General features: G+C 36.5%; 1 protein-coding gene across 2 annotated transcripts in view; it reads right to left on the reverse strand.

Annotated features, from left to right (window-relative positions):
• The window catches only part of zanl (zonadhesin, like), a 161,317-nt gene extending 147,164 nt beyond the window's left edge, over nucleotides 1–14,153 (reverse strand). For both annotated transcript variants that reach the window (XM_061961199.2, XM_061961198.2), the window contains exons 1-4: nucleotides 14,048–14,153; nucleotides 11,857–11,882; nucleotides 3,126–3,275; nucleotides 2,793–3,058 (exon numbers count right to left, since the gene is read on the reverse strand). In XM_061961199.2, coding sequence (XP_061817183.2) covers nucleotides 2,793–3,058; nucleotides 3,126–3,275; nucleotides 11,857–11,882; nucleotides 14,048–14,118 — 513 coding nt within the window. In that variant the 5' untranslated portion in view covers nucleotides 14,119–14,153. The remainder of the gene's footprint in view (nucleotides 1–2,792; nucleotides 3,059–3,125; nucleotides 3,276–11,856; nucleotides 11,883–14,047) is intronic.
• Nucleotides 14,154–16,678: the final 2,525 nt, after the last annotated feature.

Below are 16,678 nucleotides of genomic sequence, written 5' to 3' on the forward strand. Positions count from 1 at the left end.
GTATATATATATAAAAATATATAAAAATATATCTTTAAACATATACTGTATATATATATATATATATATATATATATATATATATATATATATATATATGTCTTAATAAGGTTATCCAAAAAATAGTGCTCGATACCGTAGTAGAGCGCAATTTATGTATGTGTGGGAAATAGTGAGATGAAATAGTCTTGTGATTTTTTTCCCACACATACATATATATATATATATATATATATATATATATATATATATATATAAATATATCTTTACACATATACATATATATACATATATATATATATATATATATATATATATATATATATATATATATATATATATATATATATATATATATATATATATATATATATATATATATATATATTGTGGAGTCTCACTCAAGCACCGCCTGACAGGTAGGCACCTCACAGGGGAGGAGCCAGGGAATGGAGGCAGAGTGGAACAAGGAAGACAACGCCCCAGCCTTGGCCGCATCATCGAGGGGCGGTACATTCCCCTATACCTGCTCAATCAGCCTGAAGTGCCACCAGCTGTGCGGCCAGGTGGGGCCCAGCTACAAACCCTACTTAACTCTGCCTCATTCAGGTCTGGCTCTCCTCTGTGTCAAGGCAGGTGCATCAGGCGGTAAGTGAGACATCCACTATTTCCCCTAGTGATGGGTTGATGAAGCCTCATGAAGCGTTTCGACACATTGCAAAACTGTATTGATACTGTGTCGATACCGTGTCACTAAATACTGACATCTGCTGGACATTAAAAATCCCTACAGGCAACCTATGGACCGACTCAACTGACACTGATTTTATGACCTAGTACAGTGGTTCTCAAATGGGGGTACGCGTACCCCTGGGGGTATTTGAAGGTATGCCAGGGGTACGTGAGATTTTTAAAAAATATTCTAAAAATAGCAACAATTCAAAAATCCTTTATAAATATATTTATTGAATAATACTTCAACAAAATATGAATGTAAGTTCATAAACTCCGTGAAACACAAGCTCAGGTTTGTCACTAAAATGTCTGTCAAAAAGAACTGTGAAAAGAAATGCAACAATGCAATATTCAGTGTTGACAGCTAGATTTTTTGTGGACATGTTCCATAAATATTGATGTTAAAGATTTTTTTTTTGTGTGAAGAAATGTTTAGAATTAAGTTCATGAATCCAGATGGAGCTCTAGTCTAGTACAATCCCCAAAGAGGGCACTTTAAGTTGATTATTACTTCTAGTTGTAGAAATCTTTATTTATAATTGAATCCCTTATTTATTTTTCAACAAGTTTTTAGCTATTTTTATATCTTTTTTTCCAAATAGTTCAAGAAAGACCACTACAAATGAGCAATATTTTGCACTGTTATACAATTTAATAAATCAGAAACTGATGACATAGTGCTGTATTTTACTTCATCTTTTTTTTTTCAACCAAAAATGCTTTGCTCTGATTAGGGGGTACTTGAATTTTTAAAAAATTCACAGGGGGTGCATTGCTGAAAAAAGGTTGAGAACCATTGACCTAGTATATACAATAATATAAAGCAAGTCATTGTATTTCATTTAGGATTATTTCATAACTTCATTTAAATAAAAATATATTTTTTGTCTTTTTTAGATACAGTCAATAAATAATGTGAACATGTATCATAACATGGAAATATAAGAGAACGTGTTGTGAATGAGGATGCTTGTGGACCTGGAAATTATTATTATTATTTTTTTACACATTTTTATAAAAAAAAAAAAAAAAAAAGTTTTTCCAACGTATTCAATTTTAGACGCTTTCTCTTCTTAGTTATTATTTCTCCGGCTGTAGAAAAGACCCGCTCACAGGGCACAGAGGAGGCGTCAGTGCGACACAGTTCGCGTATCGGTCACGTGACCAAAACAGCTCATGATCGGTCACGTGACTTTCTAAAAGCGATACGCGCACCGACACAGGGTTTCGCTCTATGAGCTCGACGCATGCGCCGATGCATCGGTGTTGCCGGACCCATCACTAATTTCCCCACTAAAGACATTACTGGTGAAATGTTTTACTTATGTTGTGTTTCTCTTGTTTGATAGGCAATGACCTTTGACCTTTAGAGAAGTGTGCTGTGTGAAGGACTGAGAGCCCCAGATGGGAGATATTTATGTTATTAATGGACACTTTAAGTTTGCTGATTCCATACCCCGCCCTTTCTAAAAACACTTGTACAATAAATGCCCTTTTCGGCTTGCTGCAAAACCAATCCTGTGTCTTGGTGAGAATCAGGTACCACAATATATATATATATATATATATATATATATATATATATATACACACACACACACTATTTTTAACCCAATACGGCCCCCGAGTCAAAAAGTTTGGGGACCCCTGATCTAGTGTCTGCTCTGCAGTGCAGTGTTAATTGTGTTAAGTGTGTTGACATTTTTTTTCTAGCATCATACTGTGCGTTTTTGTGATTTTGAGCCAGTGCCATTGCATCATACTGTCATGTTTGTAAATCTGACTAGTGGTTCAGTGACTTAGTATCATACTGTATATTTGTAATTCTGACTAGTGGTTCAGTGCCTCCCCAACCTCAAACCTCACTGCACATCACTGCTAATGCTACTGTATATGCTAATGTAAAAATGCTAACTGTTCTAAAATTGTATACTGTGATAACATGAACATAAGAACAAAATATAGGCACACAAACCCAAATTGGCAACGCCAAAAAAGTGTGACATGTTCTGGCACACGTTTGTAACCCAGTACAAATCTTAGTAGCGACCACTCACAGTGACTGCTTCGCTGATTGCTTTCGACACAGTGACGGCGCCTCCAAGCCAGGATGGACTCTGGAAACCAGTCTTGCTCCATGCCTCATACTCCATACTGGAATTCCTTGCCAGGACCGTCAACTTGTTTTGACTGTCGGATCCATACATGTAGTACCGAAACCGGATGCAAATATTGGAGGTGGCTGTCAAGAGCGCAGGACTCAGCAGACGGACTTTACGCCCGTTTGCCACGTTGTCGCCTTCTTGGTAGATGTAATATCCCACTATGGAAAGACATATTTAGCAATAGGGATGGTTACCGTTTATCGTATTAGCTAGCACAGTACTAACGTCCATCAGGGTAGTCTCCAGAGGGACCCGTCCCCAGCGTCGGGGTCGGACCCTTGTGTCGGGTCCAGTCGCCATTATCCGTTGAGTCCTGACTGAACTGGCAGAACGGTTGATTTTCGTCGTTAAAGTCGCAAGAGGTCAGCAGACGACCTGTAAAGATAAGAAACACAATTGTGTTTAGCATGTTAGCTTATGCCCATATCTTCACCACGTAACACAAGCTGGGTTATATTTATAAAAATATAGTAAATTGGACTATATTCACAAAGTGCATCTCCTCTGAAAAAGGGCAGTCATTGTCTTTATGCTGTTTTGAGGTGAACTGTCTTTGAATTGACACATGTCTGAATTGTTTGTTTCCATTCAAGTCAATGTCTCAGATGCTAAGCACTTCGCCGCGGTTCCCATTATAATAGATTTTATTTGTAAAAAGCACTTTACATTGAGTAAACAACCTCAAAGTGCTACAGTGCATTAAAAAAAATAAATAATTAAAATTAAAAGATAATAAAAATAAAAACTAGAACAGCCAAATAGCTAGAACTAGTATGCATATATCTAAAAAAAAAAAAAAGGCTTTTTTTAAAAGAAGGGTTTTTAAGCCTTTTTTAAAAGCATCCAAAGTCTGTGGTGCCCTCAGGTGGTCAGGGAGAGCGTTCCACAGGCTGGAAGCGGTGTAGCAGAAAGCCCGGTCTACCATTGTTCGTAGCTTTGTCCTCGGAGGTTGGAGGAGGTTAGCCTGTCCGGAGCGGAGGAGTCGAGTGGAGGATTTGGGGGTGAGTAGTTCTTTGATAAATATACGCACAGCTTCTATATTTGCAAGACGCCGCAACACGGCGGATCACTTTAGCTAAACTCTTGTGTTGAACAGGAAGTCATTCACAAACACACAATTAAACTATCTGGTTTATTTTCAAAATAAAATACTCCGTTTTCAAAGGGGAACTGCACTTTTGGGGGTAGATTTTGCACAATCATTATGAAAGACATGACTGTTTTCTTTGTACTGCATTTTAACTTGTAAATAAACGTCAATAAAAGTCAGCTTACATCGGAGCCAATTGGAGGTCCTTTATTCCGCCCGTAAAACCCGATAAAAAACATCCAAAAAGCGGTATCAATACCACATTTATCTTTGGTGACTTGAATATTTACAAATATTAGTGATATTAGTTATTACAAGCGCTAACGCAGACAAACTATAGCGGCGCTGGGATCACTAGCTTGACCGCAAATGTTGGCATGATCAACAGATCAGCTGCTTCCTCTTTCCTTGCTCGTCAAACTTTATTGTAGATCCTGGATATTAGAAGGATGAGGATGTATTCCAACAACATTGTGCACTTTGACAGCCAATTTAGACCCGGTAATTGCGAGAACAACACGAAAAGACGCTTAGTTCCACCCCCCTTTTCTTTGTGAGGATTATGAGTCATTGTTCATCGAAATGGGAATATATGAACATCCTAGCAGTCGGCATCCCAATGACAGCAGACATTATACAGTAAGTGAAGTTGTATTATGTTTGTTGGCTCTCATAAAGTCTGCAGTGAGTAATCAGTGATGAAGAAGAAAAAAAAGGAAGCGTAATGCGTGTTTGAAAGTAATGCGCCGCTTATGCTTAAAATGATCAAAATATGTAAATAAATGTTACTATGAATGTCACTACATTACATATAAACATATATATATACATCATGTATATAAAACCCTAATGGAGGTGCTTGGATGTGTTTTAAGGGCTTTATAGGCAGAATGGAGCGGCTCAAATATTAGTCTATTGTAAGCGGAATAATATTTAGAATGCATTAAAAAAAAGGAAAACCTATGTGTTCTTGTCTTTCATAAGAAATGTGAATAATGGGCAAAATTTACCAAAAAAAAGTGCAGTTTCCATTTAAGTTGGATCTTATTTTACACTATAAAACGTCCTAATGGGAGGGGACGGACATGAAGCTAACTTGTCAAAGGATTTTAGACATAATTTTACCTTGTTAACACAAATAGACGAAGACATGCTAATTCTGGAGGTCCAAAATCAAGGAATCATATAACAGGCATATCCCGGACAGCTATATGTCAAATACCAGCTAATACAGGAGCCGGGGAAGCAGGGGAGTGGTTAGCGAGAGTTGAATGAGATGTATGTGCGTGTTTGTGTGTGCATGTGTAATTGTAGATATATTGTATATTCATTTGTTGGAGCCTAAATATCAAACTGTTGTGCTGTGCCAACGTAGTTATATAAAGGGTGAATTGGGGATGATTAGTTGGAGGATGCAGGGATTGGTGCACAGAAGCGTGAGCAGCATGCTTTTATTGATCAAATTGTTATTTTATAATTTTGACGAACGCCCACTTTTCTAAATGAGACCCCTGGTGCGAAGCGTTGCGTCTGATCAGCTCTTCCTCCCAGGGAATTCAAGTCACTAGTCAATCCCAAGCTCTTTTGATGACATATATGCTGAGTAAGAAGGACCATCAAGACAGAATAGGAATATTATCAAGTTTTACTGAAATATCAGGAGATCAGCCCACACCAATACATTCATATCGGCTACTCGAGTTGATCTGACACTCAAACGGAAGAGCCAACTTCTTGCACACAAAGAAAGCCCCCACCTCTCCCTCTCGCAACATTGATAAGGAAGAAGGGGGGGATGTATTCACATTCCAATTGTCTAAAACACTAAACAGACCTATGAAGATAAAGAGAAACTGGTAGAATATACAAAGGAAAAGTACTAGATACTCTAAACATGGCTATGAATAAAGAAATAACTCTTAAACATATATGTATTCTCCACAGAAGACATGGGGAAACCGACGATGAGAAGGCTAGTACAGCTAGCGCGACAGACACAACAGGACAAAGACACGGATAGTCAAAGCTTTTATCAAGGGGAAATAACTTATTTGGAGCCAAAGTAATAATAGCTAATTTCACTGTGAAAGACAGTGTTGTGGGGAGTGATGGTTTTTGGGAGCTGATATACAAAACCCAAAACCAGTGAAGTTGGCATGTTGTGTAAATCATAAATAAAAACAAAATACAATGATTTGTAAATACTTTTGGACTTATATTCAATTGAATAGACTGCAAAGACAAGATATTTAATGTTCAAACCGAGAAACTTCTTTTTTTTTGACAGATAATCAATAACTTAGAATTCAATGGCAGCAACACATTGCAAAAAAGTTGGCACAGGGGCATTTTTACCACTGTGTTCACTTTCCTTTTAACAATACTCAGTAAACGTTTGGGAACTGAGGAGACCAATTTTGGAAGCTTTTCAGGTGGAATTATTTCCCATTCTTGCTTGATGTACAGCTTAAGTTGTTCAACAGTCTGGAGTCTTCGCTGTCGTATTTGACGCTTCATAATGCGACACATTTTCAATGGGAGACAGGTCTGGACTGCAGGCAGGCCAGACTAGTACCCACACTCTTTTACTACAAAGCCACGCTGTTGTAACATGTGCAGAATGTGGCTTGGCAATGTCTTGCTGAAATAAGCAGGGGCGTCCATTGCTTGGATGGCAACATATGTTGCTCCAAAACCTGTATGTACCTTTCAGCATTAATGGTGCCTTCACAGATGTGTAAGTTACCCATGCTTTGGTACTAATACACCCCCATACCATCACAGATGCTGGCTTTTGAACTTTGCGCCTATAAGAGTCCGGATTGTTCTTTTCCTCTTTGGTCCGGAGGACACAACATCCACAGTTTCCAAAAACAATTTGAAATGTGGACTCGTCAGACCACAGAACACTTTTACACTTTGCATCAGTCCATCTTAGATGAGCTCGGGCCCAGCGAAGCCGGCAGCGTTTCTGGGTGTTGTTGATAAATGGCTTTCGCTTTGCGTAGTAGAGTTTTAACTTGCACTTACAGATGTAGCGACAAACTGTAGTTACTGACAGTGGTTTTCTGAAGTGTTCCTGAGCCTATGTGGTGATAACCTTTACACACTGATGTCGCTTTATGATGCAGTCACGGGCATTCAATGTTGCTTTTTGGCCTTGCCGCTTACGTGCAGTGATTTTTTTAATTTTGATGATATTACAGACCGTAAATTCCTTGCAATAGCTCGTTACGAAATATTGTTCTTAAACTGTTGGACTATTTGCTCACGCATTTGTTCACAAAGTGGTGACCCTCGCCCCATCCTTGTTTGTGAATGACTGAGCATTTCATGGAAGCTGCTTTTATACCCAATCATGGCACCCACCTGTTCCCAATTAGCCTGTTCACCGGTGGGATGTTCCAAATAAATGTTTGATGAGCATTCCTTGCTATTTCTGTCTTTTTTGCCACTTGTGCCAGCTTCTTTGAAACATGTTGCAGGCATCAAATTCCAAATGAGCTAATATTTGCAAAAAATAAAGTTTCTCAGTTTGAACATTAAATATATTGTCTTTACAGTCTATTCAATTGAATATAAGTTGAAAATGATTTGCAAATCATTGTATTCTGTTTTTATTTACCATTTACACAACATGCCAACATCACTGGTTTTGGGTTTTGTATATTAGGGCCTCCGTACAAGATACCAAGTCAATGGCATTTTACCAACGAGTCCTTGCAAGAGCTATATAAAACAACAAAAGGTGAAGTCAATTTGTGCCAAAAGCAGAAATTTAACATTAGTTGTCATTGTTAGATGTTTTTTTTTTCAAAATGCTTTAAGTGTAATGTAGTGCATGGTCTTTTGTAAAGTGTATTTATTTTAAGATTAAAAGTGTCGCATTTATAGAACTGACCTAAGATCATTGACAATGTAAAACTCAAGTCTACTTCAAACATGGAACTGGACCAGATTGCATCGTTTTGCGTCGACTAAAATCAGATGGAATCCGAATGAAATCGTTACATTTCTGGATATGTATCGAATCCTCTCATAACGGGGAGATGCACACCTCTCATGTTAGGTTCATTGGACCCGCTAACTGGGGGGGCCGGCGTGTATGTGTGTATAAAAAAAAGATATATACTGTATATATATATATATATATATATATATATATATACACTACCGTTCAAAAGTTTGGGGTCACATTGAAATGTCCTTATTTTTGAAGGAAAAACACTGTACTTTTCAATGAAGATAACTTTAAACTGGTCTTAACTTTAAAGAAATACACTCTACACATTGCTAATGTGGTAGATGACTATTCTAGCTGCAAATGTCTGGTTTTTGGTGCAATATCTACATAGGTGTATAGAGGCCCATTTCCAGCAACTATCACTCCAGTGTTCTAATGGTACAATGTGTTTGCTCATTGGCTCAGAAGGCTAATTAATGATTAGAAAACCCTTGTGCAATCATGTTCACACATCTGAAAACAGTTTAGCTTGTTACAGAAGCTACAAAACTGACCTTCCTTTGAGCAGATTGAGTTTCTGGAGCATCACATTTGTGGGGTCAATTAAACGCTCAAAATGGCCAGAAAAAGAGAACTTTCATCTGAAACTCGACAGTCTATTCTTGTTCTTAGAAATGAAGGCTATTCCATGTGAGACATTGCTAAGAAATTGAAGATTTCCTACAACGGTGTGTACTACTTCCTTCAGAGGACAGCACAAACAGGCTCTAACCAGAGTAGAAAAAGAAGTGGGAGGCCGCGTTGCACAACTGAGCAAGAAGATAAGTACATTAGAGTCTCTAGTTTGAGAAACAGGCGCCTCACAGGTCCCCAACTGGCATCTTCATTAAATAGTACCCGCAAAACACCAGTGTCAACATCTACAGTGAAGAGGCGGTTGCGGGATTCTGGGCTTCATGGCAGAGTGGCAAAGAAAAAGCCATATCTGAGACTGGCCAATAAAAGAAAAAGATTAAGATGGGCAAAAGAACACAGACATTGGACAGAGGAAGACTGGAAAAAAGTGTTGTGGACGGATGACTCCAAGTTTGAGGTGTTTGGATCACAAAGAAGAACGTTTGTGAGACGCAGAACAACTGAAAAGATGCTGGAAGAATGCCTGACGCCATCTGTTAAGCATGGTGGAGGTAATGTGATGGTCTGGGGTTGCTTTTGTGCTGGTAAGGTGGGAGATTTGTAAAGGGTAAAAGGGATTCTGAATAAGGAAGGCTATCACTCCATTTTGCAACGCCATGCTATACCCAGTGGACAGCGCTTGATTGGAGCCAATTTCCTCCTACAACAGGACAATGACCCAAAACACACCTCCAAATTGTGCAAGAACTATTTAGAGAAGAAGCAGGCAGCTGGTATTCTATCGGTAATGGAGTGGCAAGCGCAGTCACCTGATCTGAACCCCATTGAGCTGTTGTGGGAGCAGCTTGACCGTATGGTACGCAAGAAGTGCCCATCCAACCAATCCAACTTGTGGGAGCTGCTTCTAGAAGCGTGGGGTGCAATTTCTCCAAATTACCTCAACAAATTAACAGCTAGAATGCCAAAGGTCTGCAATGCTGTAATTGCTGCAAATGGAGGATTCTTTGACGAAAGCAAAGTTTGATGTAAAAAAAATCTTATTTCAAATACAAATCATTATTTCTAACCTTGTCAATGTCTTGACTCTATTTTCTATTCATTTCACAACGTATGGTGGTGAATAAGTGTGACTTTTCATGGAAAACACAAAATTATTTGGGTGACCCCAAACTTTTGAACAGTAGTATATATATATATATATATATATATATATATATATATATATATATATATATATATATATATATATATATATATATATACCGTATATATATATACATTAGGTCAGGAAAAAACACGGAGGCTATTTCATCCCTACAAGCCTGTTTCACAGGTTTCCCTGCTCTTCAGGGGCTCTTCAGGAAAAATCCCCTGAAGAGCAGGGAAACCACAGAAACCTCTTACAAATACAAATAGACAAATAAAGAATGTGGGATTTACAATACTACCTGAAGGATAAAACGCTGAATATTAACAACATATGAACATCGCTCCTCCTTTACCACCTTCTCCAACGACATCTTATACGATCAAGCAAAACAAAACAAAAATATGAACACAAAGGGTAAAAACACATACAAACTGATAAATAATCACTTTTTTTGCTTCCGCGTCTGTTTCTGACACCCGTGTCTCGGGCTGGTCTCTCTGGAAACAAACTCCGCCCACTCTGCGTGGTGCCTTGTCTGCCTCCAGTGGTTGTGACGCAGGCATACTTGCCAACCCTCCCGGATTTTCCGGGAGACTCCCGAAATTCAGCGCCTCTCCCGAAAACCTCCTGGGACAAATTTTCTCCCGAAATTCAGGCGGACCTGAGTGACGTGTCGACAGCCTGTTTTCACGTCCGCTTTCCCACAATATAAACAGTGTGCCTGCCCAATCACGTCATAACTGTAGAATGATGGAGGGCGAGTTCTTGGTTTCTTATGTGGGTTTATTGTTAGGCAGTTTCATTAACGTCCTCCCAGCGCGGCAACAACACACAACTACAGCAGTCATGTTTTCGTCTACCGTAAAGCAGTTCGTCTGCCGTAAATAGCAATGTTGTGACACTCTTAAACAGGAAAATACTGCCATCTACTGTACATGCATATGTGACATTAACATCTACGGCTTTTAGAGAGTGCAGTGCACAACTGCGCACACAACAAGGAGACGAAGCAGAATGCATCATCAGAGAGGGTGTTCAGCATGGTTAGAAAAATAGTGACAGAGAATAGAACAAGGATGGACAATTCAACCCTTAACTCAACAATGAGTAGATGAGTGTTATGTGTGTGTATATGTGTAAATAAATGAACACTGAAATTCAAGTATTTCTCTTATATATATATATATATACAGTGTATAGCTAGAATTCACTGAAAGTCAAGTATTTCTTATATATACTGTATATATATGAAATACTTGACTAGGTGAATTCTAGCTGTAAATATACTCCTCCCCTCTTAACCACGCCCCCCCCCCCCCCCCCCCCCCCACCTCCCGAAATCGGAGGTCTCAAGGTTGGCAAGTATGGACGCAGGTTATCGTACATCACTCGAAAGCGCAGATTCCAACCATTGAAATACTTTCTATAGTTCAAGACTTACGGTAATCTGAAAACAGCTCGGCACATCATAACGGGGTTAACAGTTTCGATGTTAAAGGTCGAAAAAATGATGGCCTTGCGAAATGAATATCTTAACGGCTGGTATTTTGCCCAGGTCTGCTCTAAATTGCCAATCAGTGTGAATGGTTTGTCTGTGCCCTGTGATTGGCTGGGAGCCGGTCCAGGGTGTCTCTTGCCCAAAGTCTGCTGGGATAAACTGATGGGTCTTATTTGAACCCATTTTAACTTTCATCAACAACAAATAAAAAACCTGCGACAATGTTGATACAGTGACAAGCAGCATGAAAAATGCCACATCATTTATTCAAAATCGACAGCGCAAGAGAGATGGATGGTCATCGTTAAGACGAAGAAGGCATTCCTGCCATTCATCCATCCATTTGTCAGGGTCGCGGGAGAGCTGGAGGCATTCTTGCCAAAAAATCCCAAATCTTATTTTTCAATTTCAGCTCAGAGAGGGTTTTTAGTATGGTGCGTATTGTTACAACACATTAGATTTGGTAGTACAACGGCACTGTTTGTGCTTTAATGTCATGTAAAATTCACTTCCTTGAAAGTCCTCCAAAATTCAAAGTCTTCAACATACGAATAGAATAGGAATTGTTCCTTGTTTCCTGGTAAAATGTTTCTTTTTTTTATTGCAGATTTTACTTACCCGTGCTTTGTGGTTCATTCTGGAGGCTACAAGAGAAACGAAAGAAAAAGTCTGATTAAAGGTTTAAATATAAAACCACTCCTAAATATGATTAATTTTTCAAATTGTATTATATATCCAATATTTACTCTAGGGCACGCCTTTATTTAAAGTAATGTAGGCATTGTGATGTAACCAGTTTCTTTGTTATTACTTCAACAATGATTGATGTTTTCATACAAATTTTGATTTATTATTATTAGTATTATTATTAATATCTAGTGCCCAGGGTAAATATTTCATGTTAAATATTGGACAATTGTAAAAAAAATAATAATTAAAAGCATACAAAGAAACCATTTTGATTATTTTAATGTACACTACACACCTCACATCGAGGCAGCAAAGCCTAAAATTAATGAAAATGTAAAGGTATTTAAGCTTTTAAAAATTAAATAACAAAACATTATTTCCTACATGTATATTAACAATTAACTTAAGATTATAAATAGCATAAACATATATACATATATATATATATATATACAGTATGTATATATGTGTGTATATAAATAAATATACAGTATATATATTTTTTTATATATATATACATATATATAAATATTTCACACTGATTAATCACATTATCATTATCATCATATTAATGTCTTGCATGATTAAAATTAACTTTAAAAAAGACCCCAATATTTTGACATATATATATCTATATACAGTATGTATATATGTGTGTAATGTGTGTATATGTATACATACACACACACATGTATATGTGTGTACTGTGTGTATATGTATATATATATATATATATATATATATATATATATATATATATATACACATATATATATATATATATATATATATATATATATATATATATATACACACACACACATGTGTGTGTGTATATGTATACATATACACATGTAGATGTGTGTACTGTGTGTGTATATATATATATATATATATATATATATATATATATATATATATATATATATATATATATATATATATATATATATATATATATATATATATATATATATATATAAACACTTTTAATTTAAATCCCGTATGACATTCTGCATTAATGTCAAAATATTGGGGTCTTTTTTAAAGTTAATTTTAATCATGCAAGCGATTAATATGATGATAATGTGATTAATCAGTGTGAATAATCTAATCAAAAATAATCATTTCACAGCGATATTATTTATATATATATATATATATATATATATATATATATATATATATATATATATATATATATATATATACACACATAAATATACATGATATATATATATATACATAAATCAAATCAAATCAAATCAACTTTATTTATAAAGCACATTTAAAATTTACCACAGGGGTATATACATGTATACATGATATATATATATATATATATATATATATATATATATATATATATATATATATATATAATATCGCTGTGAAATGATTATTTTTGATTAGATTATTCACACTGATTAATCACATTATCATCATATTAATCGCTTGCATGATTAAAATTAATTTAAAAAAAGACCCCCATATTTTGACATAAATGCAGAATGTCATACGGGATTTAAATTAAAATTGTTTATATATATATATATATATATATATATATATATATATATATATATATATATATATATATATATATATATATATATATATATATATATATATATATATATACATACACACACACACACACACATACATTATATATATATGTATATAATATCTACTCGAGGGTGCGCCTATATATAATATATATATATATATATATATATATATATATATATATATATATATGTGTATATGTATATATATATATATACAGTACTATTTACTGTAAATATAAGAAAATTAATATGAAATTGTTTAGTATAATTTACTTAATTTAAACTATAAGGAATTGTATTTTGCATATTATAACTTATATATATATATATATATATATATATATATATATATATATATATATATATATACACACACAAGAACATTTATATGAAATTGTTTATTATAATTTATTTAATTTGAACTATAAGGAACTGTATTTTGCTTATTATAACTTTTTCGTCTGATTAAAATAAATACATACATGTTCAAATTATATTATGTGGTACAATTGCTTGAAATGTTTTTTAATTGATCAAAATGAGCTCACCTTTGCTGTTGTGTGAGTCCTGTGCTTGCACACATCCATAACAACAAAATAAGACCTCTCATTGCGTCCATGTTGGTCGGAGGACACACGGACACACTGGGTTCTACTTTCCCGATTTCTGTACATATATAGCAAGGCGTGGACGCTGGATGTACCTTGATGTTGCACAAATGTGTCAATAAGTAACAATAGCGATATGGACCGGGTGTGTTCTGGCTTGGGTGTGTATTTTGCTTTTTGACCCCTAAGTACTTCACGCACTGGGTGGGAATGCCCGTAGGTGATTATTATTCTTATCATTATAACCATATGACTTCTTCCGTCATACTGCAAAGGCCAGCTCGTAAATGTAATGCTAAAAATACATATTCATTGACAAAACAGTCCACTGAAATGGTTTAGATGTTTTTTCATGATATAAATGACAGTGTTGTTTTTGTGCTTTACGAGCTTACTGCAGTCTTTGATCCAGTGGACCAGGAGATTTGAATTTCTCCTTTAGAGCAGTGGGCAGTGTTGGGTTAGTTACTGAAAACCAGTAACTAGTTAGTTACTAGTTACTTTAGTTCAAAAGTAACTCAGTTACTAACTCAGTTACTTACACCAAAAAGTAATGCGTTACTGTGAAAAGTAACTATTTAGTTACTTCTACTTTTTTTTTTAAAGCTCCCATTATTGCCCTTTCAGCCTTCATTTCAGTACTGTTATTGCACTGGAGAATAATACAGTCTGTTGATCAACTTGACATACATTTGCATCACTGAACTCTGCTAAGCAATGTGGTCTACATACAACACACAAAGACAAAGATATGTTTCAAAGGGCCAATTTATTTCAGGCCAGAACAAATTCACAAAACTATTTTAAATAGCTGCAACATAACATACATAAGTAACAAACAGCATAATAAAACTAACACTAACACTAACCATGTTAAACCCAGATTCCGAACTAACAAAGGTCTTAACTCATTCTCTTTCTATGCCACTTCAATATGGAATGCACTCCCAACAGGTGTAAAATACAGGGCATCTCTATCCTCCTTCAAAACCGCACTAAAAGAACACCTCCAGGCAACTACAACCCTAAACTAACACCCTCCCTTCCACATAATACCTCTTCGGATTGTAAATAATCAAATGTAGACACTTTTTCTTATACTTTCTGATCTCTCTCTGTGTCCACTACTTGCTATACATATCCTACCAAGTCAGTCCTACACTGTTTCAATGTCCATTTCTCTGATGATGCAATTGTTGATGCTGATTGTTGATGACAGAAGTGTTGATACCAACCAACCCCCCCCCCCCCCCCCCCCCCCCATATCCCACACCCCGGATTGTAAATAATGCAAATAATTCAATGTATATACTCTGATGATTATCTTGTGTGATGACTGTATTATGATGTTAGTATATATTTGATAGTATATATCTGTATCATGAATCAATTTAAGTGGACCCCGACTTAAACAAGTTGAAAAACTTATTGGGGTGTTACCATTTAGTGGTCAATTGTACGGAATATGTACTGTACTGTGCAATCTACTAATAAAAGTTTCAATCAATCAATCAACAACATAGCTGTAAACCTGGCTTCACCTAAGGAAGGCACACGTGACATACACAGAGCCCTAACCAGGCAGATTTGAATTGTTGTTTTGGGCAGTAGACGGGATCTTTGATCCAAGACACAACTTACATTTAACTCAAATGTTATTTTCTTTGTGCTCGACAAAAGAAAAAAAGTGAGAATATCTCATACTTGCCAACCCTCCCGAATTTCAGTGCCTCTCCCCGGGACAACCATTCTCCAAATTTCTCCCGATTTCCAGGCGGACTTAAGGCACGCCCCCTCCAGGTCCGTGCGGATCTGAGTGAGGACAGCCTGTCGTCACGTCCGCTTGGCCAACCAAAAAGTAACCACAGAACACTATACCGTATAGTCGTATAGTGTTCTGTGGTTACTTTTTGGTTGGCCAACGGTTTACGTTGTATTGCGCACCCCCCTCCCCTCCCTCCCCACACCCACCAGACACACACACACACAGAGAGCGCAGAGGAAGAATCAGAAGCACGTCATTGCTTCGCTGCAATAATACACACTCAGATCCTCAGTTTCTAGCCGATACTACATAAAAAGTAACGTAAAATAACGCAGTAACGCATCATGTAGTAACGGTAACTGAGTTACTGAATATAAAAAATAATGCGTTAGATTACTAGTTACCGCCGAAACTAACGGCGTTACAGTAACGCGTTACAAAGTAACGCGTTAGTCCCAACACTGGCAGTGGGTGGGTATCAGAGGCGCAGTACTTGAGTAGTTCGGGTCCTATTTGACTGATTGTTCATTCTGTGTCAGCCTCCTGACACTCCTCTCACGTATGGGGTTCCCCACGGCTCAATTTTATGCCCACTTCTCTTTTCCTTCTTTCTGCTCCAACTGGGCTCTATATTTGGGAATCATGGCATTTCATTCCACTGTTATTCCCCTGAGATACATACATATACATATACAAACACACGCACACACAAACAACACATACATATACGAAGAGCAGGGAAACCTGCGAAACAGGCTTGTAGGGATGAAATGGCCTCTGTGTTTTTACCTGACCTAACGTATATT

Source organism: Nerophis lumbriciformis, linkage group LG05 (genome assembly GCF_033978685.3).
Source record: "Nerophis lumbriciformis linkage group LG05, RoL_Nlum_v2.1, whole genome shotgun sequence".
Lineage (NCBI taxonomy): Eukaryota > Metazoa > Chordata > Actinopteri > Syngnathiformes > Syngnathidae > Nerophis > Nerophis lumbriciformis.